This window comes from Onychostoma macrolepis, chromosome 25 (genome assembly GCF_012432095.1).
Source record: "Onychostoma macrolepis isolate SWU-2019 chromosome 25, ASM1243209v1, whole genome shotgun sequence".
In the NCBI taxonomy this organism is placed as follows: Eukaryota; Metazoa; Chordata; class Actinopteri; order Cypriniformes; family Cyprinidae; genus Onychostoma; species Onychostoma macrolepis.
In genome coordinates this window covers 8,624,181-8,651,626 of record NC_081179.1, presented here as the reverse complement: position 1 = coordinate 8,651,626, position 27,446 = coordinate 8,624,181, and the positions used below count along the sequence as shown (strand labels likewise).

The window sequence follows — 27,446 nt, the reverse complement described above, 5'->3', positions numbered from 1 at the left end:
AATATTTTTTACCTTCGGTTTTTTAAAATAAGGATTAAGCGCTATAAAGTGTTATGTGCTTTAAAAAAATGAATGAATGAATACAAAGACTGCATTTGTAAAACTTTTTCAGAGTATAGATTTTAAAAAGATTTCTTCTTTTTATTTCTCTCACATCGAAAGAAAATAACTTAATTTCAATTTAATTGCAAAATAACCTGACATAACTCTAACATTTATTAATTTATTGGTCAACAAGGACATTATTTCTTTAATCCTTTAGAAGCATTCATGTGGTACATTTTAAGAGTATCTGAAGCAAAATAATGTTTCTGTTATTGTAAAATGTGTGAGCTTATGCTGAGCATGGAATGCCAAACTGGAAAATGTAAAAGCCACAATATAATTTCCTTAAATAGATCTGATAGGTGGTTCTTGAAGGTGAACTATGGGTCTTTTCTATGACAATACAATAATCAATAAGACGCTAATTAACTGATCCATAGACACAAACAGACTCAATCTTTGGTAATTTGCTCTGGAGTCATTGATGAAGAGCCTGCCAGTGTCACCTTTTGAGGTAAGTACGTCAGAGGTGAGACATTCCCTTTCAATAAAAGGCGCCGGATCCCAGGAGCATCAGAGGACCAGGAGCAAGAAGCAGCAGGAATATTAGCCTACCAGTGTTTTTACTCTCCAAAGACCCGACTGATACTCAGGGTAAGTTCTCAGACTTCTCCTTTCTGTTTTCTTCTGATTGTGCATGTTCTGTATGTTGCATAATACTTCACTGATGCTGCTTTTTCAGATGCACAGGTGTGTCGGTGGAGTTTGCGTGTCTCTTATTGTGTGCGCGTTTCTTACGGAAACACTCGGAATGGTGATTGCGGTAAGAGTTACTTTGATTCAAAATAATTAATATTTAATCCTGTATGTTTTAATGCATGTTAAATTACGGAAACAGTGATTTTGTTTTGAAGATATAGGAACTGTTCTGTGTAACAACACTCCCTTGAAACATCTTTATAGGGGAGACCGGGGCTAGTTGTCACAATTTTTACAATTCGTTTTTTTTAGTAAATTGTTCTCACAATTTCAAATTTTTGTTTAAACACGTAACTTAAATCTTCGCTGTAAATATTTAACATTTGCACTGTTAGAAGAAAAAGAACGCTCTTTTACTTTTGTGACAACATGCCCCAGTACCTGGACATGTTGTCGCGCTGTATGGAGTAAGTTGTCACAACGGGATACGGCATTAAATAGAATATTATAGGGTTTTTGGCAAAATTATTTAATAGCATGAATGTAAAAGGTAGCGTATAAGGTCAATAACAATAACTGCTATGGAAAAACAAATATTGAAACACGTAGCTTACATTTATAACATATAAACCACGTAACAACTTGCCCCGACTAAACAGTTAAAATAGCCTTTAACCATGTAGGTAAAAATCAGCATATATGACTAAAATATGGTTTTTAAATGATTTTTTTATTTTATTTAAATGACATATTAATTAGGATTTTGAACCATTATACAAAACTGTTGCAAAAGAAAACAATTATTCGTATCATTTCAATTTTGACTCAAAACCTTCTGTTACTGAGATATGAGGCTTAGCCCCAGTCTCAACTACACTGTAAAATGTTTGTAATTTTTGCATAAAAATGCTATAGCCTACAATAAAACTGTGTTAAAACTATAAATAGTTAAACATTGCATTTTATGTAGTTTTACAGTAAAATACTGTGAAATTTTATTACAATTTTTTTTGCAAGTAAAAACTCTGAATTTATAAATTATGGCGAAAAACATTAGTTTTTTCGTTAGTTCAAGTAGATTGGTATATTAACATTATATCACTTAATAAAATATGTAAGTCGCTTTGGATAAAAGCGTCTGCTAAATGACTAAATGTAAATATGCATTCCTTAGTTGTAAAATGGGCATGTATGTCATTCTGTAATATCTGAAACAATTTTTACAGTGAATTTCTGGCAACCACAGCTAACAGTTTTTACAGTATATATTTATTAACTTGTACTTCCTATATACTAAATATTCTATAAAACAGGCAAAGGAGAAGAGAGGATGGACCCTCAACAGCGCTGGGTATCTCCTCGGTCCTCGTGAGTTCCCCATTACATCTTTTGTAGACTTTTTTTTGTCTTCTCCAATAATACCACTCTCTATCTTTCCCCATATCTGTTTATTAAAAAACAGTTGCGTATGATTTGACGTATAGGCCTAAATTTTTTCTGCTTTGCTTTGAGCTCACAGGTCTGCTTTTTAAACCTTGGACTCTTTAGTTTGTCCTTATCTGTGCAGGCCTGTTCGCTCTCTTTGATGAAATGTGTTGGGGTGCACTGATGTTGAGCTCACCTGTGTAGGTCAGTTACATAAGCTCCCTGTGTTTCAGGTCGTATTGATCACCTTATACAGATTAAGGATACTCCCAGTGCAAGGGGGAGAGAAGATCTGCTTGGTCAATGTAAGATAGCACCTGCAGGTTATTGAAGTCAGAGGAGGAATTGCTCTGTGGCGTTTTGCTCTTTGTGCTGTTTTGCATTGCTGGTGAAGTTTCCATTCGGCACAATCAAAGAAAGATCTTTTCACCTAAACTGGAAAGATCAATCATTGCTGTTTGAGGGCATCGTTTAGCTACATATTCTGTGTGCGAATGCATGAAATATTCTTCATGAACTTTCTAAATACTGCCATAGTCTTAAATTCAATTATTAGTACTAACCCCTTTAGCAGCAGGTTTCTTTCTGAATATATAGCCGCTAAATAGTCTATTATAGGTGCTTTCACTCTTTTTACATCCTCTATCTTTCGTTTTACCCTCTGTCTCTGCTGGTCCACTTGCTATGAGCTTTTGCTGTTTTTGTTTTGTTTTTTTTGCTGTCAAACTGCCCTTTTTTGCGTTGGGTGCCCTTGTGAAAAAGGAGTACACTTTAGAATACTTTTAAAAGATTACTTACGCAATTAAGTGTCCAAAAACTTGCACTTAAGTATATTATTTCCATGTGTTAATAAACATAGTCATGAAAGAGGACTTTCTTTAATTTATGTAATATCATCTGCAAATGCAGATTTTAAAAATACACTTCTAAGATTTAAAGTACACCAAAAGTACACTTCTTTTTCACAAGGATGTGAGCGTGTGCTTTGCCTTGCAACAAAAAAGCAATTCCATGACTCAATTCCTGCAGGTTGCTCTACTCAATCTGTCCCAAAAACAGAAACCCAACCAAAAAGATATTCCTCGGGTAATGACTTGTCGCATTAGGAACATATGTGTGCCACAGGCAGGTCTATGAATATCAGCCGGGGCGTCAGGGTCTGACGGCGTGGTGCTCAGTGGGCTGTTCAAACGATCAATGTGATTATGTGTGGTTTTGCTTTGTGATCAGATGCCATAGACAGCCACAGGACCCTTAGCGACAAGCACGGACTGGCAGGCAAGAGAGAAATGCCCATAGAGGAAGATTTCAAGACAGGTAAGAAACATGCACCGCCTGTAGGGACTCCCAAAACGGATTTGTGTTAATTAAGATCATTGTTCTATATGGTTTATTAGACTCTCTAAAGGCTGGGAGGTTAATTACACAATTCATTTATCGTTAATGTACTTTCACAGATGTTGTGGTAAGGCTTTGGAAGTAAAATAATAACTGAGAATGACCTTATAAAATCTTGTTTTTGCTTTTTAGCAGCTCTGAGGATAGCAGATGAGGATATTGTCCACACTATTATAGACTTTCTTTCTTATCTCAAATTAAAAGGTAAGTGTAGTTGTTATTTATTTTGAGATTTTTTTTAAATTTTTTTATCAGATTTATGAAACTACAATCAAGACATATCAACTTCAAATTGCTGGGAGTATAGTTATATAGTATATAAATATAAATAAATAAAGTATATACATTTAAAAATATATTTTATATATATATATATATATATATATATAAGCCTTTGATTCATTTAATTAAATTTAAAATTAATTTTTGTAGGATCATGTTATACTGAAATATTAGATAAAATTATTTTATTTTTACTTGTATTTTTTTTAATTGTAATGATATTTGGCAATACTACAGGTTTTTTTTTACCCTGTATTTTTTTTTTTTTCCAGAAACAAAAAAAAAAAAAAAATTCAATATAGATGTTTTCAGTTTTCGGCCATTTTTTTGTTGCGTTGGCCTATTAAAATTCAATTGCGGTGTTACTGTTAACCATTCAATCCAGTCATTCCAGCTTAAATTCAAATGTGTCCTGTAAGTGTTGACCAATTCATTTCAAATTCCAAAGCAAAGTTCAATTAATAAATTAAAAGAATTCACCTCTGACTTATACTAGTAACTGGAACCATCAAAATATTAATAAACAGACACATAAAAGAAAAGTAATGTATATACACCGTGCATTCTGAATAACCATCTCTGTAGGTTTGAGGCAAATAAGAGCTTAATTTGACTGCAAGAAAGTGAATTGTTCTAATTCTCACATTTGTACTGCAGAAATCGGAGCTCTCGACAGTCTGCCTTCCTCTCTCACGTCAGAGGAAATAAGTCAACCCTAATTTCAACCGAATCCAGCACCGACACACCATGACCTCCACTGCACCCGGCTGAACTCGCTCTCAGAGGCTGTATTAACGTTCAACGTCTTCTCCACACGCTAAACTCTCAATATTACCACGCAACTTTAATCTGTCACAATCACTTGACAGCTGATGTGGAGATGGATTCAAAAATAAAACTCATAAATGGCATTCGACTCACCTTACTGTCTGTCTTATCTTTTATTTTATATTCATAGAAAAGGCAATATCCACGACAAAGTATAAACACACCCCTGTAACCTTTCATTACAATTCAATTCTCCAAAGACCTAAGGTTACTTCACTATTTTACTTCTTGGTCAGTAGATACAGGTGGAAACATGAATAATTAATACAGCAGGCTGTTTCTCTGGTCTTAGCTTCTCAGCGGTCATCTGGCACTCAGACAGTGTGACACAGTATGGAGATCACCAGGGTAAGCTTTGCCCAGTGTAGTCCACATATCCACCATGATGCTTCTCCGTTAATCCAGAAATGACAGACAACACTGATGATATGCTCTCCTCTGGACTCAAAGGTGCCTTCAAATGAAAGAAAATGGGTTAAAACAAAGCCATTTTTATCAAGACAACTAAAAAAAGAAGAAAAAAATAAAAAAAATAACCACATTCAGACTCACCATTGGTCCGCCCATATCAGTGCGCACCCAACCAGGGTGAAGGGCGACGCATAAGATCTTCTCAGCTTCCAGATCGACAGCCAAACACTTTGTAACCATATTCAAGGCGCTCTAGAATGTGTCAAAAATCAAAGTTGAGTATATAGAATTCATCATTTTTCCCACAAAGCAACTAAACAGGTGTTTTACCTTAGATGCCCTGTATGCATAACTCTTGAAGCTCGCACCCTCGCCCCAGTTGAGCTGCACAGATCCCAGGACGGACGACACATTGATCACCGCGGCTCTCTGGAACCCCATGTCACCGCCTTCAGCTGCCGCCCTTCTCAACAACGGCAGAAAAGCCTGAAAAAGATCATGGGGTATTCAAATGAACAAACACTGAAAATAAAATACCGTTAATAAAGATTACAGTCGCCTTTGGATGCTAATTAATCCAGTCATATTACCTTGGTCACAAAAAGAGGAGCCACTGTGTTACTCTCATAGGTTTTCATCATGGCATCTCGAGTGACCGTGTCCAGTTCAGATGGTATATTAATCGCCGCGTTATTAATTAAGCAGTTCAAACCATCCGCGCCCACGAAGGATTCCACTGACTGCGCTGCTGCATTCACACTGCTGTCACTGGTCACATCTGAAATAATAAAGATAGACTGATTTGTGAATCCATTTGATCCGGTTCATTAAAAAGAAGTGACTCAAAAGACCAATTTGTTTTCAAATCAAACATCTCAATGGCTTATTTGTATACACAAAAGAGATAACTATTGAAATATTATACGGAAGAGCATAACTAGAAAACTTATTCACTACACAACTTTCTGTTACTTATGCAGGACCAGTGTTATGATTGTTAACTAAAACTATTAAAAATAGTTTTAAGCCATTTAAGTAATGCTTGGAATTAACCAACTATATGGAAAATGACATACGTTCAGATTTAAACTTGAACTTAAATGACAAAAAACTAAAATGCACATAACAGAATTACTAAAACTGAACATATAAAAATGAAAATGTATAAAATATGAATATATACTATAATAGTATATAAATGATACAAAAATAACACTGTTCACTATTTGAAAAACACCATTTAAAACCCCCCTGATATTCCCATGATTTCCAGAAACGTTTAAATCCTATAAATAACAAATACATAAATATAATTTGGACTTTTTATATTTAGTTTATCATGGAATATTTAGAGTTTTTGTGGAAATAAAACAGTATATGTGTCGATGTCAATAAGAATCACCTTTCTTTGTCTTTTGTCTCCACCTACTGGACATATATAAGAATTGCTCTCCACTAGTATATTATTTCAATGTGATTTATGCATTATAGTGGAGGTTAGGTGGTATTTATTGTTTTAATTATTAAACAATAATGATTTTTTTATGAATGTATATATATATATATATATATATATATATATATATATATAAGTATTGAAAAATTCAAACAGATAAAGAAAATAGTCAGTGAACTAAACACAAACAGAATTCTATACACATATCGTCTTGATGATGATGATGATGATGCAGAAGTGGAATATTTAATTTAATTTAATAATTCACATATTTTGTTAAGCACCTCCGTGTTAGTCACGTGACAATGTAACTCACCTAGAGGCAAAACATGAACGTTTGGATGCGATTTGGCGAGTTCTTGCAGTTCCTGACAATGACAGCAAACCATAATCACTAGTTAAGCCACTTGTCCAGATATGTTTATTGTGCACAGATGTTATGGTGCACTGTGATGGCCTACCTTTGCAGCGGCTGGATTCCGCGCGGTTGCTATGATCTTTTGGGGTCTGTTCGGCGTATCGAGCAGCTGTCGGACCATTTGCAGTCCGAGACCTCTGTTTGCCCCCGTGATGAGCACCGAGTGACACTTTGAGAAGTTGATCTTCATCTTCAAGACGTGGGGAGCACTCCAAGCGCGCTCTTTTAAAGTATTTCACAATTTAAATCCGGCTGGAGGCGGGGTTAGTTTCATAAGCGTCCAACCTCCAAACATTAGCTAATGCATTAAAAACGAGAAGGGAAGGTGACGTTGCTAAATTTTCTTAGTTTTGTAATGTTGTGTGAAAATGCGTCGTTAAATCATTTTAATATATTGTTTACAAAGCGGATTTACTAAATAAAACACAATTACGTGAAATACAGATGCGCGCGCCCTCTCGCGGTGTTTATGCGCGTGAGCTCAAATAATCCCGTTAAATTCGCGCTTTCTTATAGTAGGTTATCTGAAACGTCGAAAAACAAGTTAATTTTGTTTATTTAAGCGGTCAAAATACCCATTACGCTCTTAGTTATCTGGTAAGTATATCATAATGTCAACAGATCTGATAACTTAGTTTACTAATATCTTGAGGTGGACGAATGATTAGCGAAATCGCTAGCAAAACCAGTTCACCTCAAAGTAAATAAACTAAACATCTTATTTAAATAGTTGGTTATCTGTTTATATTAGATACATTTTTTGATAGCTTTTTAACTCAACACAAAATAAATATATTAAGAATGGAATAGTTTACTGAAGAGTATAACGTTAGAAAAATGTATATTCACTATACAACTTTACATTACGTAGTCGGGACCAGTGTTGTTTTTAATAATAATAATAATAATAATATAATTGTAATTGAAATCAAATAGAAATCTTAAAATTAAAGTGAAAACTGTTTTATAACATTTTTATACAGCATCTGAAGGTTAACATTCAGTTTTCTTATTTGCCTGTGTGATTCCAGCGCCATCTAGAGTAGGAGAATGAATGAGTTGGAGGACCAAGAGTACAGCTACAAAAGAGACATATCTGAAGGGTCTCTAGTTCCTTTACACCACACCCATGAAAGTCCTAGAATGGCAAATCTCATCAGTCATGGGATGCATTCAGTACCGGGATACTCCAGGATGGAAGAGTCCCTGCGGGAGGACGACTACACCACTTACAGGATTCTTCCACAGCTAACATGTGATCCTTTGCCTCCAGTAGCCCACTTCAGTTCAGCGTCCTATCCTGAATACTTACTGGCTCAGTCTAGCCATTATCAGCATGTGCTAGGCCAACCGTACAGCTCCTGGCCATCCCAGGAGGCTTTTCATTATGGCATGTCGTCAGTGAGTGTGCAGAAATTGAAAGTATTTTCTATGTGAAATCTGAAATTACGAGTCAGAACCGAACACATAAAGCAAACATGTTATGTCTTTAACTCATTAAATAAGTAAAACTTTGCTGAATTCTTTGTCTCATAGGGAGAGATCTGTCGAGCTGTCACAAGTATCAGCTCTGATGGTGCAGATGTTTACAGTCTGGAGGGTTATTCTACACATCAGGGATTCAGACATCACGATGTAATGTGCAGCCTGAAGATGATTGTGTCGTGTATGTGAAGCTTGGTTCAAAGGGACTTGATGGATTCTTCATATATAATTTTTCAGAGAAATCAGCCTCATGCTCTTCTTGTGTCGCCTCATGACCAGAAGCTTCCAGATGACACGTCCAATATTTGTCAGGTATTATCTCTCTCAAATGCCCTATACATCTATATATACAGTGAGGAAAATAAGTATTTGAACACCCTGCTATTTTGCAAGTTCTCCCACTTAGAAATCATGGAGGGGTCTGAAATTGTCATCGTAGGTGCATGTCCACTGTGAGAGACAATCTAAATAAAAAAATCCAGAAATCACAAATGTATGATTTTTTAACTATTAATTTGTATGATACAGCTGCAAATAAGTATTTGAACACCTGAGAAAATCAATGTTAATATTTGGTACAGTAGCCTTTGTTTGCAATTACAGAGGTCAAACGTTTCCTGTAGTTTTTCACCAGGTTTGCACACACTGCAGGAGGGATTTTGGCCCACCTCCACACAGATCTTCTCTAGATCAGTCAGGTTTCTGGCCTGTCGCTGAGAAACACGGAGTTTGAGCTCCTCCAAAGATTCTCTATTGGGTTTAGGTCTGAGACTGGCTAGGCCACGCCAGAACCTTGATATGCTTCTTACAGAGCCACTCCTTGGTTATCCTGGCTGTGTGCTTCGGGTCATTGTCATGTTGGAAGACCCAGCCTCGACCCATCTTCAATGCTCTAACTGAGGGAAGGAGGTTGTTCCCCAAAATCTCGCAATACATGGCCCCGGTCATCCTCTCCTTAATACAGTGCAGTCGCCTGTCCCATGTGCAGAAAAACACCCCAAAGATGATGCTACCACCCCATGCTTCACAGTAGGGATGGTGTTCTTGGGATGGTACTCATCATTCTTCTTCCTCCAAACACGTTTAGTGGAATTATGACCAAAAAGTTGGAAGCGGACCACCTTGGAAGCGGTGGTCCCAGCTCTTTTCAGGTCATTGACCAGCTCCTCCCGTGTAGTTCTGGGCTGATTTCTCACCTTTCTTAGGATCATTGAGACCCCACGAGGTGAGATCTTGCATGGAGCCCCAGTCCGAGGGAGATTGACAGTCATGTTTAGCTTCTTCCATTTTCTAATGATTGCTCCAACAGTGGACCTTTTTTCACCAAGCTGCTTGGCAATTTCCCCGTAGCCCTTTCCAGCCTTGTGGAGGTGTACAATTTTGTCTCTAGTGTCTTTGGACAGCTCTTTGGTCTTGGCCATGTTAGTAGTTGGATTCTTACTGATTGTATGGGGTGGACAGGTGTCTTTATGCAGCTAACGACCTCAAACAGGTGCATCTAATTTAGGATAATAAATGGAGTGGAGGTGGACATTTTAAAGGCAGACTATCAGGTCTTTGAGAGTCAGAATTCTAGCTGATAGACAGGTGTTCAAATACTTATTTGCAGCTGTATCATACAAATAAATAGTTAAAAATCATACATTGTGATTTCTGGATTTTTTTTAGATTATGTTTCTCACAGTGGACATGCACCTACGATGACAATTTCAGACCCTCCATGATTTCTAAGTGGGAGAACTTGCAAAATAGCAGGGTGTTCAAATACTTATTTTCCTCACTGTATATATATATATATATATATATATGTGACCCTGGACCACAAAACCAGTCTTAAGTCGCTGGGGTATATTTGTAGCAATAGCCAAAAATATATTGTATGGGACAAAATTATAGATTTTTCTTTTATGCCAAAAATCATTAGGATATTAAGTAAAGATCATGTTCCATGAAGATATTTTGTAAATTTCTTACCGTAAATGTATCAAAACTTCATTTTTGATTAGTAATATGCATTGCTAAGAACTTCATTTGGACAACTTTAAAGATGTTTTTCTCAATATTTTGATTTTTTTGCACCCTCAGATTCCAGATTTTCAAATAGTTGTATCTCAGCCAAATATTGTCAGATCCTAACAAACCATACATCAACGGAAAGCTTATTTATTCAGCTTTCAGATGATGTATAAATCTCAATTTCGAAAAATTTACACTTAAGACTGGTTTTGTCGTCCAGGGTCACATATATGTATATATATATATATATATATATATATATATATATATATATATATATATATATTATTATTGCCACAAACAAACACACGTCATAATTCTCATTATTCTCTCAAAAAGAAAACTAAAAATCAGTCACGGTTCAAACATCTAGTAGTATAATAAAATATTTGTCATTTATATGTGATAAATAAAAATGAAGCCATTTCAAAATTGATGAAATAGGCCATCTTCTCTAAGATGTTACAGCCAGTGCAGGTTGTGTGTGATGTGACCGGTGGAGGGCAGGTCGTCATGCTGAACCATTGCGGTCCTGATCAGATTCCTCACTCTCTGATGACGGATCTCAACACAGTGTCTCTGCCAAACCCATCTGAGCAGAGCTGCCCTACTGAGGACCACTCACCCACTGGAAAAGGTGAAACGATTATACTTGAACGATTACAAAATGTAGACCTTTTAATTAATTTAATGCATATTTTATCATTTATTTTTTTCCCCTGAGGTCTATGTGTAATGCATATTAAGGTTTTTTTGGTGCCAAAACCATGATAATTTTAGTGTTTCGTGGCCATTTTCCATGCTTCCCATGCTCCTTAGAGTTGAACAGGCCTTATTTTGTTGCTGTGCCTTTCAGTCTTCTATATAAATAATCCTTTTTGCATGTAAAATTAAATGCATTTACTGTTGTTAAAAATAAACGCAAGCATTTTGAAAGCTAATGGAAATTATATATAGATACGTTATGATATCTACTATGAGGTTAGTAGTTGAATGTACTGTTGAAGTATTTGAATGTCCTGTCCAGCATCAGATGCCGGACATTCGGAGAAGTTTGCATCCACCGGACTGCTTCAGACCCACAAGACATCTGCAGGTGTCACATTCAACCTCGCACCAGGACCTTATGCTTCACAGGTAGTTTTGCTGTGAAACTTCATCAGTCAGTTTGAAACATGGAGTAAATGGTTAGCATGTATCATAGTGCAGATAAATATATATATATATATATAGGCCTATACTTACATAATCAGTAAATCTCATGAGGAAATGTTTGCCATACATTGCCCCCACACAATTAACACAATTAAGATTTTTCAATTGTGACATTACTTTCATTATGCAAAATTATAAAAAAAAAGAAAAGGCATTACATATTTATGAGTGGATTAGCAGTTAATTTGTAGGCAAAATTAGAGTCTATCTATTCAGAGGTGTTTTCAATCAATGAGATGGGATGGCAGTCAGGTGTCAGTGAGTCTCCTGTTTTATTTAAAGAACAGGGATCTATCAATATGATCTTCACCACACATGTTTGAATAATTCAATGTATAATACAACAAGTTTGTATAGTAATTCAAGATCATTGTAATACTCCACGAGGTTACAAAGGAACCCAGAGTAACTTCTAAGCAACTAAAGGCCTCTCTCACATTGACTAATGTTAATGTTAATGAGTCCACCATCAGCAGAACACTGAACATCTATGGTGTGCATGGCAGAGCTGCAAGGAGAAAAAAAAACAAATGTTCTCCAAAAAGAACATTGCTGCCTTTCTGCAGTTTGCTAAAGATCATGTGGACAAGCCAGAGGGCTATTGGAGAAATGTTTTGTGGACAGATGAGACCAAAATAGAACTTTTTGTTTTAAATGAGAAAGAAAAACACCGCATTCCAGCATAAGAACCTTATCCCATCTGTGAAACATGGTAATGGTGGTATCATGGTTTGGGCCTGTTTTACTGCTTCTGGACCAGGATGGCTTGCCATCATTTATTGAACAATAGAGAGAAAGTGGGTCACACAATTCATTCAACCACCTCAATCCTGTTGAAATGTTGTGGAAGGACCTGAAGTTAAAATTAATTTTAAATTAATAAATACTATTTTTTCCTTTTTTTTTTTTTTTTTTAGCTTCATCAGGCACTTTGCCCTACTCAGATTGTAGAACTGGAAGAGGAAGGACAGACCAAAGGACGTAGACGGTATGAATGTCATTACTATAAATCCTCATGGCTCTCACATTCATTCTTGACGACTGACCTGTAATTTTTGTAAAAAAGTTTAAATTATGGTATAACTATTCTTTGTTTATTAGTGTGAAGTGGGAAAAATCAAAGCGACCCTGCAACTGCACAAAATCTCAGTGTCTGAAACTGTAGGTATTTTCATGTTTTTTTTTTTGCCTTTCATTTGTTCAGATGTAACCTCTACTGAGCCCAACAAATTTATTTGCTTTGGTAATGATGACTGATGCTTCCGTACAAAAATAACTGCTATGTCCCGACCATGAAAAATCAGTTCTTACCAAATAATTTCTTTGGCAGTTATTGTGAATGTTTTGCGAACGGAGATGTCTGCAACAACTGCAAATGCTTAAACTGCTACAATAATACTGAACATAACTTGGAGAGATCCCAGGCTATAAAGGTCAACCACATGACAGAAACCTCTTAAAATAAACCAACTTAAATGGTCTCTTTGACTAGATGCCACTGAAAAACTTCTTATATTCTACACTTTCTTTAGGCCTGTCTGGACAGGAATCCAGGGGCTTTTCGGCCTAAGATTGGCAGTAGGAAACAGGGGAATGTGAAGGGATGTCACACAAAAGGCTGCAACTGCAAGCGTTCAGGCTGCCTGAAGAACTACTGCGAGTGTTATGAGGTAAACTGACCTGATCAGTAGTATATTTTCAATAGTGTATTTATTTGGAGCCACTCTACACTGCAATTCCACACAGGCCAAAATCATGTGCACATCCACCTGTAAGTGTGTGGGCTGCCGAAACTATGAGGAAAGTCCTTCGAAGAAGAGCTCTGAGCGGGACAGGCCTGACTTCAGCATCTACTACCCGACCAGGTACATGTAATACCATTGTAATACTAATAAAAATGTAAAAATAAAATAAAATAATGTTTGCAGTGGTTTTTTTTTCTTAAAAATGTAAATCAAAACACTAGGAACTGTTGGCTTTTTTTATGATTTATTGATGTATAGTTTAATGTGTCCTTGTTGAAAAAAAGATTTTCTTTCTTTCTTTCTTTCAAATCATATTCACCCCAGACTTTTGAATGGGAGTGTCTCCAAGATGTTTCAAGAAACCTACCTTCAAAGCTACAGTACTGTTAAAAGTTTTAAGCACTTGTGTAAAAATGCTGTAAAATGAGGATGCTGTCAAAAATAATGTCATAAATAGATTTTCTTTATCAATTAACTTCTGTTAACTAAATTAAATCAACATTTGGTTTGAGCATCCTTTGTGTTTAAAGCAGCGTTTGCCCTAGGTGCACTTGCGCATAGTTTTTCAGAAAGCTTTGCAGGGAGGTTTCTTGAAGCATCTTGGAGACGTTGCCAGTTCTTCTGGATTTAGTCGGTCTCAGTTTGTTCAGTTTCTTCATGTCATTCCAGACAGACGATGATGATCAGATCAGATCTTTGTGTGGAGCACTGGTTGATGTCAGACTCCTTGTGCAAACAAAAATCTCACTGGATTATTACAATTAATGAAAAATGAATGTTTGGAAATGGAAACTGATATTTTTGCTACTGACACACTACAGCAAAAGATAGACATAACTGACTTAAAACCGTTTTTTAGCTTGTGAAAATACTCTGTTCTAATCATTTTGGCCAACACTGTATATCAAAAATACAGTATTATATATACACCTCACTTCCGCTATATTGTGTAACAATGTGGTCTTTTAGTAGGAGTTTCCCTCCCACCTCCACTTCCTCCGTGTGACACCACGAGCACATATGCAATTAGAGTCACTCACAGCAATAAGTGGAACTGTCGGCTATGTCATATCGATTATATTTTAAGAGTAAAAATAAGGGCCCAAGACTTTCAAGGTTGTAGATAATGTGAATCAAGAGGCCTTCAGTGTCACTTGAAGACTGATTGGACATGGATTTCTATAAACTGTCAGCCCACATTTATGGCAACACTGTGAACTAGCCCAATGAGATTGAGGTTACAGGCTACTGTTTGTGTCGTGCTTTGTTGGTTGTTTTTCAAATGGTAGTAAATGAGAGCAGTAGGGTTTTGTTATTCCTTTGGTCACTGAGGGTGTCTCTGTTGATAGGAGTCCTCTGGTGTGCATCACGCCCGATGTAGTGGAAGCCACATGCGGCTGTCTCCTCGCCCAGGCTGAAGAGGCAGAGAAGGAAGGGAACACTTCGGCTCACGCTGAGAGAATGATTTTGGAGGAGTTCGGCCAGTGCCTGACGCAGATTGTCCGATCAATATTCAAATCCACCAGCGTGCAATTCAATGAGTAGCTGGGGAACAAATGCTCAGTGTTACGATTGATCCAGATGTGCTTTGGTTCCCAACAAGTGTTTGTTTTCATTTACCTCAACATTAAGAGATGCTATAAAAGTTCATATCCTCACGACTTAAATAGCACATTTTATTTATTTATTTATCCTTTAATTTATTTTCATTCCCACCAGTTCACATCTGCAAGATTTTAATTGAACGTTTTATTTTTATTTAAATATATTATCGAAAAATTATTTATTTATTTTTGTTATTTAAATGATTCCAACCACGTTTTTATTGGCAGTATGTTGATATTATTGTATATTATATTGTATTTATAGCCAAAGAAAGCTAAATCTTTGACAAAACCTTGCTTTTAAACAATTTGAACAGGAGCAATGTTTACATTGTTTTTTTCTACATTACCTGTTGCTTGTTCTGGAATATTTTATCCTGTTTGGAAACTTGATCTCGGTTCTTGCATTACAAATTTAGCGTGGCATTATCATTTTGCCATTTGCAGTTGTTTATCTGTAATAGAGCTGTCACTGTGTTTATGCATCAGTGACTTTTTTTTCTGTGTCAGTATTTATTTATTTAAATATAAATGGTATGTTACTTAAAAATTATTAAAATATTTATTATTATTTATAATTTCATTTTTGATTTCCATTCATTCCCACCACATCACATCTAAATTATTTGAACTGAAGATTTTATTCATATTTTAATATAAATATTAATATCATTTATATTATCTAATTTATATGACCACATAACCTGCTGCTTATCCTGAAAACATTTTTACTGTTCGAAAACTTGATCTCGGTTCTTGTGTCAGGGAATTTCGGTCAGGTTCTCAGTGCAGTCATTTCCATACATTAGAAATTTAGTGTGGCATTTTCATTTTGCCATTTGTGTATGTTTTTTCTGTAATGGAGATGTCACTGCGTTCATGCATCAGTGACTTTTTTTTCTGTTCCAGTGAGATATATATATATATAAATTGATTGACATCCTGCTCAAATCCCACTTTAGTTCAAATGTGACCTCTATTTATGCAGGCAACTCAGTTCAAGCCATTCTGGATTCAAGGTTGAGACACTCTTAGGAAAAACGTGTGTTTTTAGAGATTTTAGAGACACAGCTGTAGGGTAGACCTCACCGTATTGATTTTCATTATGGCAGATGCTCTTGACGTCAGGCTTTTGTGCAGGTTAATGTAGAGAGCGTTCCCATGATAGGACAAGGTGCAAGCAAGTGATGTCTCTCGCAGGGGGTTATATCGAACCTTGGGTCCTGTTGTTAAAGAAGGACATAAATAGAGGAGTAGAGAACTGGACCGTTCAGATTTGTTAAGATCTTCTGATCAAAAACCGTTCTTGATCCGACAAAAATGGTAAATATGCATATACCTGTTTTTATGTGCATGCATTAGCATAGAATAACACGTAATTTTTCATCTATTTTCTTTTAATAGATATCAAGAATGTGGATTTTATGGACGTGCGCAGTGATATTTTTACTGGTCAGAGAGTGTCATTGCATTCAAAAGGTAAGGTTTTTTTGAGTGTTAAATACTTTTTTATTATGATTACGTATGCTGTTTCTTTTACTTATTGACTGTTTATGTCTTTTAATAGACCACTTCATCTAAGAACTGGGGACCACAGTCAATGCTTTACCTAAAGGGAAAACGTGAGTGTTGCCTGGCCTCCCTAATACTCTTGAAGTAATCAAATCGATTGCCTGTTAATGCTGATCCTGAGTGTTTGTTTTAGCTGATACTCTTCCATTTGAAACTGTGATATGATTTTGATTGCTTGCCGTATTTGTATTGAATATCCCTTTCTCCCCCCAGATGGAAGACGGTTTGTTCCTGACATTGATGATATTATTTCAAGTTCAGGGTTGAAAAGCTGGTACGCAGTTCTCAAAGGTGTGGATCAATAATTTCTTAATATGTGAAATGGGTGCAGATGCTATAGATAAATGAAGTAATCTTGACTGTTGTGTTTTCTTGAAGGGTTTCAGAAACTGAAGTCGCTGAATGCAAGAAAACAATCAGGATTGTTCACAATGCACAACTTTGTTATCCGTTAACTTTTTGTTTGCTGGGTCTGTACAGTGTGCCATATTTTGTAATGTTTAAGATTCAAAATAAATCTATTTATGTCAAATACGTGGGAGAATTTTCATTTATTTTACTGTTTAGATAGGGCTTTATATCTTTTAGGATTGATGGTATATGTTCTGACAGTGGTGTTAGTCATGTTTTTATAAATCGAACTGTGGTTGATGTGTTAAGATAACCTTCACACTGAAGCTGACTCACATGCCTAGTTGTGTGCATCCACATTTGTTTCAGTGGCTTTTCACTTTTAGTTGCACTTTTCTTAATAAAGTGAAGTCATTGTATATAGATACAGACATAAATCCATCCAACCCAGCTGAGGTACTTTAGATGACCTTAAATATACCTTTGATTCGCAGCCAAAGTCCAACAGCTGCAAAAGGAGAAATCAGATCATGTGAGCCAGACGTGTCTCCTGCTCCCAGAGCAATGGCTTCTTTCACTGTCCTCAAATGCCCTTCATTGTATTCACTGAAAACACTATGGGAGATATTCTCTCTCAATATGAGTTCTGGTTAACAGAGAAATATGAACTTACTTGCTTTGCAGAGCTTATAACTTAATCTACACTGTCTCTGGCATCATGCCTTTAGCCAGTTTCACTTTCTCAGGTTCACAAACTTTGCAGCAAGCCATTTTGAATATGTTTGTGTTGTAATTTAAGTATTTGTATGAATGGACTTTCAGATGCTCTGGTAAAGCTCAGGCACTTTAACATCATTGCTTGATTGTTTACACGGTGCCAGGAAAATTAACTTAAGGGATTCAAATAAATGGTTATGATTACAAACGAGTGCATCAAAACATCACAAAATTCAGTAATCCATCACTAATATTTGCTCATGTTTGTACTGTTTTCCCACTAAATATGATGTCAATTCCTAGATGATAAAAGATTGACATTTTTTCAGTCAATCAAAATTCACACCTGCACTATAGTTTGATTAAAAACTATGTTTATCATCTTTAAAAGTGAGTAGGCTATAGGCTAATATTTATCCAATATGTTAAAACACTACTGTATATATATTTTTAAGTATCTTATGCTCACCAAGCTAGGCTACATTTAATTGATACAGTAAAAATAGTCACGCTGTGAAATATTGCAATTTAATATAATTTATTCCCGATCCACGATCCTTCAGAAATCATTCTAACTTGATGCTAAAAAAACAAAACATAGGTTTATCGATGTTGAAAACAGTACTTTTTTTTATGGCGGGGTGTTCCAAATTTGGATAGAGTTCCAAATTATTATTTTTTTTTGTCACCTTGCTCAATGAAGCTATTTATTTCTTTAAAACCCCTCCAATCCGATCACAATGTTATCCTCCTGCTGCCAATTTACCGGTCAGTTTTTAAGACCTGTAAACCCGAAATGCAAACTGTGAAGGTCTGGACAAGGCCGAGGGGGAAGAAACAGAAGAGCTGAAAGGCTGCTTTCTCTGTACGGACTGGGATATCACCACAGGCATTGATAGTGCAGCGGAATTGTGCCCATTTTCGACCCCTGCCAAATTATTACCCCCTCTCGTTGAAATCGCTACCTGATTCGCTAATCCTAACCCCTCCCCCACACCTAACCCTAAACCTACCAATACTAGTAATCTGGCGGGGGTCAGAATTTGGTACAACACCGGTAATGTATATGATGGGACATTGCTTGTTATATATCAATAGCTCCATCTTCTGGTACATTACTGGTGGTGAGGCAGAAGGAACTCTAAATGGTTAACCAATGTTTTAAGTCTGAATAGGCTATATTTTGAAATGCAGGTCTGAAATGCAGCCATTTAATGAGAACAAGAAAATCGATTGTACGTTCACCCACTAAATAAGGTTTAGTATACATATACAATACAAATAAACACTGAAATGCAACAAAATAACGTAGCCTAAACAAAATGGGAATAAAAAATAAATGGTAACACTTTATTTTAAGGTATCCTTGTTACACGTTACATGTAGTAGCCTACTTACTATTATAATAACAACAAATTATGCATAATTACATCCCTAATTCTAACCCTAACCATATAGTAGGCTAAGTAATTAATACTACTCAGTACTTAAATGTGTAATTACACTGTAACAAGGGCACAAAATAAAGTGAACCAAATAAATTTAAAAAACGTTGAAATTAAATTTCGTTGAAACGAAAAACAACAACAACAACAAAAAAACCCTATAAACTGCATTTCGTGCCTTCTGATTTTTGTGGTTCAGTCCTTCAGTTTTAAAGCCTTGTACAGAAGCCTATAAATTTTAAGACGTCTTGGCACAAAAAAAAAAAAAACGCTCTCCTTCTTGGTGCGTCTGCACGCAAACACAATCGGACAGCCAATTAAACAGAGCGAGCTTATCACACGCGCAGCGGATTGGCAAACACACACATTTCTTTTTGTTTTTTCCTCACCCTGACCTTAAAAAGGACTTGGCAGGTGTACAAGAAATTGCAGCTCTGACTTTCCCTGTACGGCGCATTTCCAGACCACTCGAGCCGCGCGCGACAGGAGCATTTACTTCAGCGTTTGGATATAACTTATCCAACAAGAGGACGATGTCAGGCTTGAATCGCTCGTTCAATCTGCTGAGGGGTGTGATGAGACCTCAAATCATCCCTAAAGCTAATATTTCAAGCAAACCAGCCAAACATGTGTTGTCCGTCGGGGTGAGTATGAGTTGATTTCACTTGCTGCGCACTTTGATCAGACTCACGGTGCGCGCGAGAGTGTGACGGCCTGCGAAATACTTTTAAAACGCTTTTACATTTAATGCCTGAATAGGCGACGCTATAAAACATTTTAAGTATGACATGAATACCTTTATATAAATAATATCTGACCCAGTATAATTAAAAGTGAGACTGCACGATTTCCATTAACGCCATTGATAGTATTTGTGCGCTCACGTAGAGTGTGGAAATGGCGCGCGAGTCTGTTTTCTGTCATATCAACATTTTCGTAGCCATAAAACTAAGAAATTAATATTACAGTCTTTAAATAATGTGTTTAAAATGCTTCGTGCCCTTATAAGTTTCTGGAAAACAGCCAATTGTATGACCTTCTCGAATAAATAAAGTCGTCCTGTTTGCGCTGCTTGTTTATTGCTGGTCTGTGATATCCTAAGCTATAAACCAGCCAACTTACTGTGTGCCAAAACACAAATACCTCAGATAGTGTTTTCTGTTCCATAAAAAAAACAGCTATGAACCAGATACTATGTCCCAAAACACAAATACCTCAAGTTGTGCACAACTACATTTTGTCCAAATAAAAATCGCATAATAGTCTCCAAGGGAAAAGGCACCAAAAATACAGCCAGCTTGAGGGTGATGCATGGGAAAATAGCTTGGCTAGCCTTATTACTTAAAACAAGGGTCTAGACTAATAAAGATGAGCATCTGACCGTCTCTGCGTTCTCAATGCAGGAGCAAGTCTTTGTAATGGTGACCATGTTCGTGACCATCCTGGGCCCCTCTGGATGGGTCCTGACACATTTGGAGGACTACAAGAAACGTCCTGGTGGAGCTGAATAAGAACCCGCCTGTCTTTGAGCATTCCTCCTGACGAAGACTATTTAACCTCATTAAGAATGTTTTAATAAATGAATGTACTTAAACGCCTCAACTGGTGGCACTGGTCTGTATCAAATAAAATACTTTCTATTCTAAGTTGCATTCTATACACAACATGTGCTTTACAGTTGCTGGTACATGACCAAAAGTCAACATAACTGAAACTAAAAAGATAAAGCTTTTTCAATTAGGTTGCATCATGAATGACCATTTCAAAGTATAGTTGACATTGTAAATTTCACTTGTTTTTTTCACAACTAAGCAGCCAAACTATTGCAATAAGGACACTAATTCACATGCACTTCTTATAGTGTCCATTTTCCTATAAGCAAGAAATCTATTTTTCGTAGTGAGATTAACCATTTAAAGTCCAGTTAACCAGTTACATGCATACTAAATGTTATGGAATCCTCCATTTGGCAGAAGGTAAAACATCTTGTCTATTCTCAGTAGTGTATGATGATTTCTGCACCGTTTTTTTTTACCGCACTGCTCCATTGTTTCAGTGCAGGATGTGGGCAGTGTAGGAATGGGAGTAACTGTATCTCAAATTAGATGCTGGAGTTCAGTGAGGTCACATGTTCCCAAATGTTATGAAGCAAACTACTGTATTTTCAGGGTTTCACTTTAACAGTGCTGTTCTCAATAGTCAATGCAGATCTAGAATGAACAGACCAATTGATGACAAATATGTGTGATTTTGGTTCAGATGAGTTGAAAAAAAAAAAAAAAAACCTTTCAATGACCCAACTCAAAATGTCAAAGGGATAGTTCATCCAAAAAGTAAGATCTGTCATCATTTACTCACCCTCATGTTGTTCCAAACCTGTGTGATTTTCTTCTGCAGAACACAAAATATATTTTAAGGAACATTTTTAGCCCAAGGTGTAGAAGTTTTATTTTTGGTTGAACCATCCCTGTACATTTTGTACTGCATATAAAAACCAAACGAATGATTGTGAAAACAAGCTGCTTTAATGACAGAATGAAGATACTGACATGTATCACAAAGAACTGAGAGAATGCAATGCAAAGGAACATTTGAATGGGACCGATAGCATGAAGGACATTTCTAAGTGAGGATGTCTTGAGCCTGGTGTTCCACCAACATGGCCATGTTCTTAACATCCCCACACCACAAGTCCAGACGATCCTTCATGCCCTTAATCTGTAGAGATGAAAAAAAAAACAACAACTTTGTGTTGGCCGTAAAAAAAAGTTTTTGTATATGTATACATATATGTCTTCTTCATTGGTTTGGACGTACCTGCTGCACATCCAGTACTCTGGGCTGAACCCAGGTCATGTGAACTTTCTTTTCCACCTCGTCGATGCTTCCCTTGATCAGACCGACAGACAGAGCCTTCATCACCAACAGCTCCACCTGAGGGAAAGGATGAGGATAAGACCATCTCCCAGACACAGATAAAGTCAGGTCCTGGATTAAATACACTTCTATGCTGACTAAAAAAAACACTTCATTATTACTAGCTTTAACCTGTGTCTACTTGAAGAGTGAACATCTTAGCCAGTAAGAGTAAACATGAGAAAACTAAATTTAAGAAAACCGTAAAAAAGAAAACCAAAAAAAAAAAAGGCAAAACATAATGTCTATTCATATATTAATAAACAAAAAATATTTTTTAAAACTACAATATAAATATAATTTATTAGTAAGCTATTTAATGCTGCCTATGCTTATATTAATAAATTGATAATAAATGTATTTTATATTATACTATTTTTTTCTGATTCAAAAGATAAGAAACAAACCTCGTTCACTTGGATTTTTGCACTCTGTGCAATTTCCTGGAACGTCAGCTGCCTGTGATTGGCTGGCCGTGTGAAAGTCATCTATGAAGACAATCAATCATTAACTGTTTTAGCTTTGTAACTCAATAATGACTCTTCCTGTGCAACTTAATTAGCAAATAATGATACATTTAACAAAATGCCAATATATAGATTTGGAGTAAATTAACAGCTTATTACATTCTTAAATCAATAGCATTAATACCTCCATAACACAGAGTAACTGGATCTTTTGCATGAGTTTGGGCTCTTGAGCTGCGAGATCAGGCTTTGAGGAGAGAAAAACAGAAATTCATGCAGGTTCACATAGTAACAATACTGACAAATTTGAAAAACACTTGATAGGTTTTTTTTTTTTTTTTTGTATATTTAATAACTAACCTGTTGACCCCATGCGGTCTTCAGGGCTTGGAATTTCTCCACATTGCCTGCATTAAATGCATAGAGTGTGTCTATCAGCCACTGTTTATCTGTGTTCCTCAGCGACTCCAGGACCGGGTGCATCAGCTATTAGTGCACATAAATCCATCAGAACAAGCAGTTGCCAATGATGGAGACACATAGCAGAGAAATTAACTAGAAATATATAGAAATAAAAGCACATTCAAAAGTATATACTATTACAGTAAATAAATTAACAGGTACGACAGGCACTTGCCAGTTCTCCGAAGTTGTACACTCCCTCTCCGAGCAGGCCGGCCAGGCCTAATGTGAAAGCTCTTTCTTGTTGCTCTGCTTCTGTTATGAGATAAAATGAGCATTAACATCAGCATCTTGTCATATTTTCACCTCGATTTTTCAAACTGATTTCTGTAGGGCAACCACCAGAGGGCGCTGTTTCCCCAAGTATTTTGTCAAATGTAAACATCCAGCAGTCAGAATATTTACCTGGCAAGTCTTTTGCTTCCACACATCCCAAGTACCGCAGGGCATCCTTGTAGTACATAGCGTGGTTGCCAATGATGCGGTAATATTTGCTCGACAGATCGTAAAATCGCCCGTGCACTGACGTCACACCAGGGAGATTGTTCAGCATCTCATCCACTTCCTCTATTAATTTCTGCAAATGTATTATACATAAGACCACATGAATAATGGTCTCAAATAAAAGTGGTGCGATCACAAATTTCGGCAACATTTCGTATTTTGACAAATTCAAGATCATGCTAGGGCTGGGCGATATATCGAACGCGATGATCATGCGCATCTCGCCAGTAAAGCCGGTTTCGTGATTAGCGGTAAACCTCCATCACCTGCTTTCAAATGGAGTGACATTTAATACACAGAGCCGTAGATCACTGACAAGCTACGCAACATCATGTTCATTATCGCAGATGAATCGCCTTTGATAATGAATGCGATATTGTGTAGCATTTGAAAGCAGGTGATGGAGATTTACCGCTTTACTGACGAGATGCGCATGACAATCGCATGTGATATATCGTCCAGCCCTAGTGGAATCCTATTGAAATGACTGGATTTGATTCATAAAAATACGCTATGCGATGGTAAATGTGAGCACAACATAAGAACAGAAAAATATGCAAACAAATGACCTTCGTCGCAGGGAGGTCATTGATGTCGAGCTTGAGGCTGCCAATGGAGGTTTTGCAGAGGATGACGGCCTCGTCGCTGGCTTTGACCTGATTGAATAAAACGACAAACAATGATTTCAACACAGTTACTCATATTGTGAATTCAAACACAAGAGAACAACTTGCTACCTTCTCCTTTGTTTTCTCAAGAAAGGTGATGGCTGTTTTTGGCTCTGTTAGAGAACAAAAGATGCTATTAATATTACAACATAGTAGTATTTTTTGTTCACTCTACAGGCTTTGCGATGGGAATCATTGAACACTAATAGGATACACAAACCTGGCATTTGCTTTGCAACATGAAGGATGATTTCTACTAAGGACAATGGATTGATTCTGTCCAGAAAAAAAAAAAGAATTTGTCTCCATTAAACTACAAGTTTTCCAGAAGCACAAGAGCATCACAATGGCCACATACACACTGTAGCTAACTAGTTGTTAATGACGCATTTAAACGCACATCAGAGTTGTCTCTTTTCTGTATGTACAGTGTAAGAAAGTACAGGGAGCAAAATACGTTTCAACTCAGTGTTGCCAGATCTTGTAAATAAGAACAAGCCCACTTTAATTCAAATACTGTATTTTGGAAATAAGCCAGACAAACAAAATATCACAACCTGAACCAACTTTAATAACGCCATAAACTAGATTGCTTTATGAAATAAGATCAAAGATGCTCTATAAGCATCGCTTATATTACGTGGACATGGCAACACTTCAAAAGTGCACTTCTTCCAAACTGGTCAAAGTATTACTTTGGTCAAAAATAGCAGATACCAAATATGCCAGATGCCAGAACGTTGCTATGGTTACCATGGTGTCAATTATAGCAATTTTGAGAGCGAGTTCTGTTCCGTACACCCCAAATTGATTTTGTTAGAGGAATCACTCACGTAATTAAATGCGGTTGTCACCCCTGAAATTTTACAGTGTGTACATGGCCAATGAATGGAGGTGCTAAAATGATCAACTCATTTATAATTACCAGTTATCAGATGCATGAGTAAATCTCATCAGAATTGCCTCTTACCTATGTTCAAAGTCACAGAGGAAGTTTTCATAGAGCTGTGGAAAGCAAATAAAGACTTTTAAAATGTTTCACATTACATTTCTGAAGTGTAAGATGCAATTCTGATCTGATACCATACCTGAATGAGACCGTCCCCTTTGGAGAAATAAGGGTCCTGCACAAAGACAGTCAACTTCAGAGTCAACTGATGCCACAATCTGTCAAAAGAGAGAAATTTAATGAATACAATAAAGTAAATTGATCTGTTTTGCTCCCATCTTACCATCTACTCAGCTATAACTACCTACCCACCAATTTGTTTACCTTCTTTCCTATCTATCTATGCACTGATGTTTTAAGAGAGTCAAGCAATTCAGGCACTGATTTGATAGGTTTACTTTTCATTTTCAAGTATATAAAGCATGATTCAAAGCAGTGTATTACGTTACATTAGGAAACTGTTAACTTAACGTTCAAACCTGTCTTATTTCAAAAACAGCACATACTAGATAACGTTACCTCACTTCAGCAATGACTTGCTATCCTCATAAACGCGCTAGTGCTCATTTTATAATAACTGCAGCAACAAACATAAAACCAATACGCAAATAAAGGGCCAACGTTGTCTTTAAACCCTTTCCATGTAGATAAAGTATCTTATATTCGATGGTATAATTAATACAAGTAGCCTTTAGCTTAGCAAGCTAAATGACTCAGCTAGCCCACACTCTCACACTGAACACACAACATTCATACTTTCTGTTGTGCAGATCCTCCAGTGAGTGCCACTCCGAGGCCATCTCAGGCGTCGGACTCTTGCTCTGCTGTTGTTTGAGGTATCCGATGACATCTTTCATCTTGAATGTAGATGTTTGACTGTTTGAGGAGAAGAATGAAGCTCTTGCTGCTGTCACGAATCAATCTACATCAATAAACTAAACGGACGCTGAGCAGAGCAGCGCGCTACCGCCACATAGCGGAGCGGAGGCAGGGTTGCCAAGTCCCAGAAAAACACACACCAGCCCAAAGCGGACTCGAAACCCGCGCAAAAGGAACATAACCTCTCTGATATTTTCTGATCTCAGTCAAGACCATTATTAAGCCCACCTTCCCTCCACACACACGTTAACTTTTCCTCTCTTCACATGACCTCGTTTTGTCAACACACAAGCAGAATCGAGTAATTTAAGTAAGTAACGTAAGTAATTTAAAATGTTGATGTAGTAGGCAAAACTCACATAATCTAGTTAGTTTGTAATGTGACATTCAGCGGTCCTTAGTGGGCCTATTCCAAGGAACAATGCACATTAGTAAGTGTATACATTTTTCTTTCTTTTGGTCGGCAGTGGTATAAATTCTGACCCTATACCATCTGAATGACTGCAGAAAACCGAATTCTTCAGACCGGGCAACTTTTTATTGTCCAATTTTAGTGAGCCTGTGTGAATGGTAACCTCAGTTTCTTGTTCTCAGCTGACAGGAGTTGCACCCAGTGTCGTCTTCTGCTGCTGAAGCCCATTCGCTTCAAGGTTCTATGTTGTGCATTCAGAGACGCTCTACTGCATATCTTGGTTGTTATGAGTGGTTATTGAGTTACTGTTGCCTTTTCATCTAATCAGTCTGGCCATTGTCCTCTGACCTTTGGCTTCAACAAGGCATTTTCGCCCACAGAACTGCCGCTCACTGAATATTTTCTCTTTTTCAAATCATTCTCTGTAAACCCTAGAGATGGTTGTGTGTGAAAATCCCAGCAGAACAGCATTTCCTGAAGTACAGAAAAGCCCGATATATATAGGCCTATACAGGGGGGCCCTTAACGCGATGTCTCCCGAGGAACACACACACACACACACACACACACATACAGAGCTGGGTAGTGATTACATGCAATCTGGATTACATAATCAGAATCCAAAAATTACTTTTAAAATATTCGTAATACAGTTACTTTTTTGCTGATTACATGATAACATATGATTCACACAATAGCAATACATTTTTCCTAATTTATTGATTCTCCCTAATTCCTCTTTTTCAAGTAAGTGATTATTAGATTTTCATTAAACTCACAAACCCCCTGCAGTTCCTTTACGAATCCCAGTTTGGGAAACCTTGACGTAATGTCATTAATTACAACAAATGGAACATATTTTCTTACTCTTTGTATTTTAATATCAGTATGGTACAAGATCCCGATTTAAATCAATGTGATAAACAAGTTAGGTCAAAAATAATCAAAAAGTATTCTGATTACATTACCTAAAATGCATAATGTAATGGATTACGTTAATAACTACAAAATTATAAAGATATAAAAATATCAACATTGTATTACCAAAAGGTAGGTGTATAAAACATCTCAAATAAG

The 27,446-nt window shown here is 36.7% G+C and overlaps 6 protein-coding genes across 9 annotated transcripts; 4 read left to right on the top strand and 2 right to left on the bottom strand.

Moving 5' to 3' along the window:
- Window positions 1-523: 523 nt before the first annotated feature.
- Window positions 524-4,638, top strand: gal (galanin/GMAP prepropeptide). Its single transcript, XM_058767852.1, has 6 exons — window positions 524-699; window positions 788-868; window positions 2,058-2,112; window positions 3,400-3,486; window positions 3,700-3,771; window positions 4,507-4,638. The coding sequence occupies exons 2-6, from the start codon at window positions 788-790 to the stop codon at window positions 4,566-4,568; spliced, it is 357 nt and encodes a 118-aa protein (XP_058623835.1). The 5' UTR covers window positions 524-699; the 3' UTR covers window positions 4,569-4,638.
- A 151-nt stretch (window positions 4,639-4,789) lies between these two features.
- Window positions 4,790-7,152, bottom strand: zgc:110339 (uncharacterized protein LOC550490 homolog). The gene is made up of 6 exons (XM_058767851.1): window positions 7,006-7,152; window positions 6,861-6,912; window positions 5,679-5,866; window positions 5,419-5,574; window positions 5,230-5,340; window positions 4,790-5,131 (listed from the first exon to the last, which is right to left on the bottom strand). Exons 1-6 carry the CDS (start codon window positions 7,150-7,152, stop codon window positions 5,018-5,020), a joined length of 768 nt encoding a protein of 255 aa, XP_058623834.1. The 3' UTR covers window positions 4,790-5,017.
- On the top strand, window positions 7,085-15,605 carry tesmin (testis expressed metallothionein like protein). 4 transcript variants are annotated; one of them, XM_058767848.1, is made up of 12 exons: window positions 7,085-7,225; window positions 7,994-8,363; window positions 8,499-8,597; window positions 8,685-8,759; window positions 10,923-11,100; window positions 11,491-11,600; window positions 12,596-12,666; window positions 12,780-12,839; window positions 13,009-13,111; window positions 13,211-13,348; window positions 13,425-13,543; window positions 14,773-15,605. In XM_058767848.1, the coding sequence occupies exons 2-12, from the start codon at window positions 8,013-8,015 to the stop codon at window positions 14,966-14,968; spliced, it is 1,500 nt and encodes a 499-aa protein (XP_058623831.1). In that variant the 5' UTR covers window positions 7,085-7,225; window positions 7,994-8,012; the 3' UTR covers window positions 14,969-15,605. The 4 variants fall into 4 exon arrangements, with proteins under 4 accessions (XP_058623831.1, XP_058623833.1, XP_058623830.1 ...); XM_058767850.1 differs by lacking the exon at window positions 7,085-7,225 and adding an exon at window positions 7,239-7,559 and having other exon boundaries at window positions 11,497-11,600; XM_058767847.1 differs by lacking the exon at window positions 7,085-7,225 and adding an exon at window positions 7,242-7,559.
- Window positions 15,606-15,742: 137 nt separating this feature from the next.
- Window positions 15,743-17,181, top strand: LOC131534814 (spexin prohormone 2-like). The gene is made up of 5 exons (XM_058767853.1): window positions 15,743-16,350; window positions 16,432-16,506; window positions 16,595-16,649; window positions 16,813-16,890; window positions 16,978-17,181. The coding sequence occupies exons 1-5, from the start codon at window positions 16,348-16,350 to the stop codon at window positions 17,052-17,054; spliced, it is 288 nt and encodes a 95-aa protein (XP_058623836.1). The 5' UTR covers window positions 15,743-16,347; the 3' UTR covers window positions 17,055-17,181.
- A 2,332-nt stretch (window positions 17,182-19,513) lies between these two features.
- On the top strand, window positions 19,514-20,758 carry LOC131534899 (cytochrome c oxidase subunit 8B, mitochondrial). Its single transcript, XM_058768016.1, has 2 exons — window positions 19,514-19,756; window positions 20,516-20,758. Exons 1-2 carry the CDS (start codon window positions 19,646-19,648, stop codon window positions 20,621-20,623), a joined length of 219 nt encoding a protein of 72 aa, XP_058623999.1. The 5' UTR covers window positions 19,514-19,645; the 3' UTR covers window positions 20,624-20,758.
- An 857-nt stretch (window positions 20,759-21,615) lies between these two features.
- psmd13 (proteasome 26S subunit, non-ATPase 13) lies at window positions 21,616-26,034 on the bottom strand. The gene is made up of 13 exons (XM_058768015.1): window positions 25,835-26,034; window positions 25,218-25,296; window positions 25,100-25,134; window positions 24,350-24,405; window positions 24,199-24,242; window positions 24,031-24,117; window positions 23,363-23,534; window positions 23,133-23,212; window positions 22,856-22,981; window positions 22,680-22,742; window positions 22,436-22,516; window positions 21,930-22,046; window positions 21,616-21,830 (listed from the first exon to the last, which is right to left on the bottom strand). Exons 1-13 carry the CDS (start codon window positions 25,933-25,935, stop codon window positions 21,735-21,737), a joined length of 1,137 nt encoding a protein of 378 aa, XP_058623998.1. The 5' UTR covers window positions 25,936-26,034; the 3' UTR covers window positions 21,616-21,734.
- Window positions 26,035-27,446: the final 1,412 nt, after the last annotated feature.

Excerpts from the sequence above, each read along its gene's own strand:
- LOC131534899 (XM_058768016.1), top strand. The coding sequence starts at position 19,646 with ATGTCAGGCTTGAATCGCTCGTTCAATCTGCTGAGGGGTGTGATGAGA. Across the intron at positions 19,757-20,515 it reads AACATGTGTTGTCCGTCGGG|GAGCAAGTCTTTGTAATGGT; the intron begins GTGAGTATGAGT and ends TTCTCAATGCAG.
- LOC131534814 (XM_058767853.1), top strand. Across the intron at positions 16,507-16,594 it reads AGTGTCATTGCATTCAAAAG|ACCACTTCATCTAAGAACTG; the intron begins GTAAGGTTTTTT and ends GTCTTTTAATAG. Across the intron at positions 16,891-16,977 it reads CTGGTACGCAGTTCTCAAAG|GGTTTCAGAAACTGAAGTCG; the intron begins GTGTGGATCAAT and ends GTTTTCTTGAAG.
- zgc:110339 (XM_058767851.1), bottom strand. The coding sequence starts at position 7,152 with ATGAAGATCAACTTCTCAAAGTGTCACTCGGTGCTCATCACGGGGGCA. Across the intron at positions 5,575-5,678 it reads CTCCTCTTTTTGTGACCAAG|GCTTTTCTGCCGTTGTTGAG; the intron begins GTAATATGACTG and ends GATCTTTTTCAG. Across the intron at positions 5,132-5,229 it reads CTGATATGGGCGGACCAATG|GCACCTTTGAGTCCAGAGGA; the intron begins GTGAGTCTGAAT and ends TTTCATTTGAAG.
- gal (XM_058767852.1), top strand. The coding sequence starts at position 788 with ATGCACAGGTGTGTCGGTGGAGTTTGCGTGTCTCTTATTGTGTGCGCG. Across the intron at positions 869-2,057 it reads CACTCGGAATGGTGATTGCG|GCAAAGGAGAAGAGAGGATG; the intron begins GTAAGAGTTACT and ends TCTATAAAACAG. Across the intron at positions 3,772-4,506 it reads TTCTTATCTCAAATTAAAAG|AAATCGGAGCTCTCGACAGT; the intron begins GTAAGTGTAGTT and ends TTTGTACTGCAG.
- psmd13 (XM_058768015.1), bottom strand. The coding sequence starts at position 25,935 with ATGAAAGATGTCATCGGATACCTCAAACAACAGCAGAGCAAGAGTCCG. Across the intron at positions 23,535-24,030 it reads ATGACCTCCCTGCGACGAAG|AAATTAATAGAGGAAGTGGA; the intron begins GTCATTTGTTTG and ends ATACATTTGCAG. Across the intron at positions 22,047-22,435 it reads CAAAAATCCAAGTGAACGAG|GTGGAGCTGTTGGTGATGAA; the intron begins GTTTGTTTCTTA and ends CCTTTCCCTCAG.
- tesmin (XM_058767848.1), top strand. The coding sequence starts at position 8,013 with ATGAATGAGTTGGAGGACCAAGAGTACAGCTACAAAAGAGACATATCT. Across the intron at positions 8,598-8,684 it reads AGGGATTCAGACATCACGAT|AGAAATCAGCCTCATGCTCT; the intron begins GTAATGTGCAGC and ends ATAATTTTTCAG. Across the intron at positions 13,544-14,772 it reads AGCATCTACTACCCGACCAG|GAGTCCTCTGGTGTGCATCA; the intron begins GTACATGTAATA and ends CTCTGTTGATAG.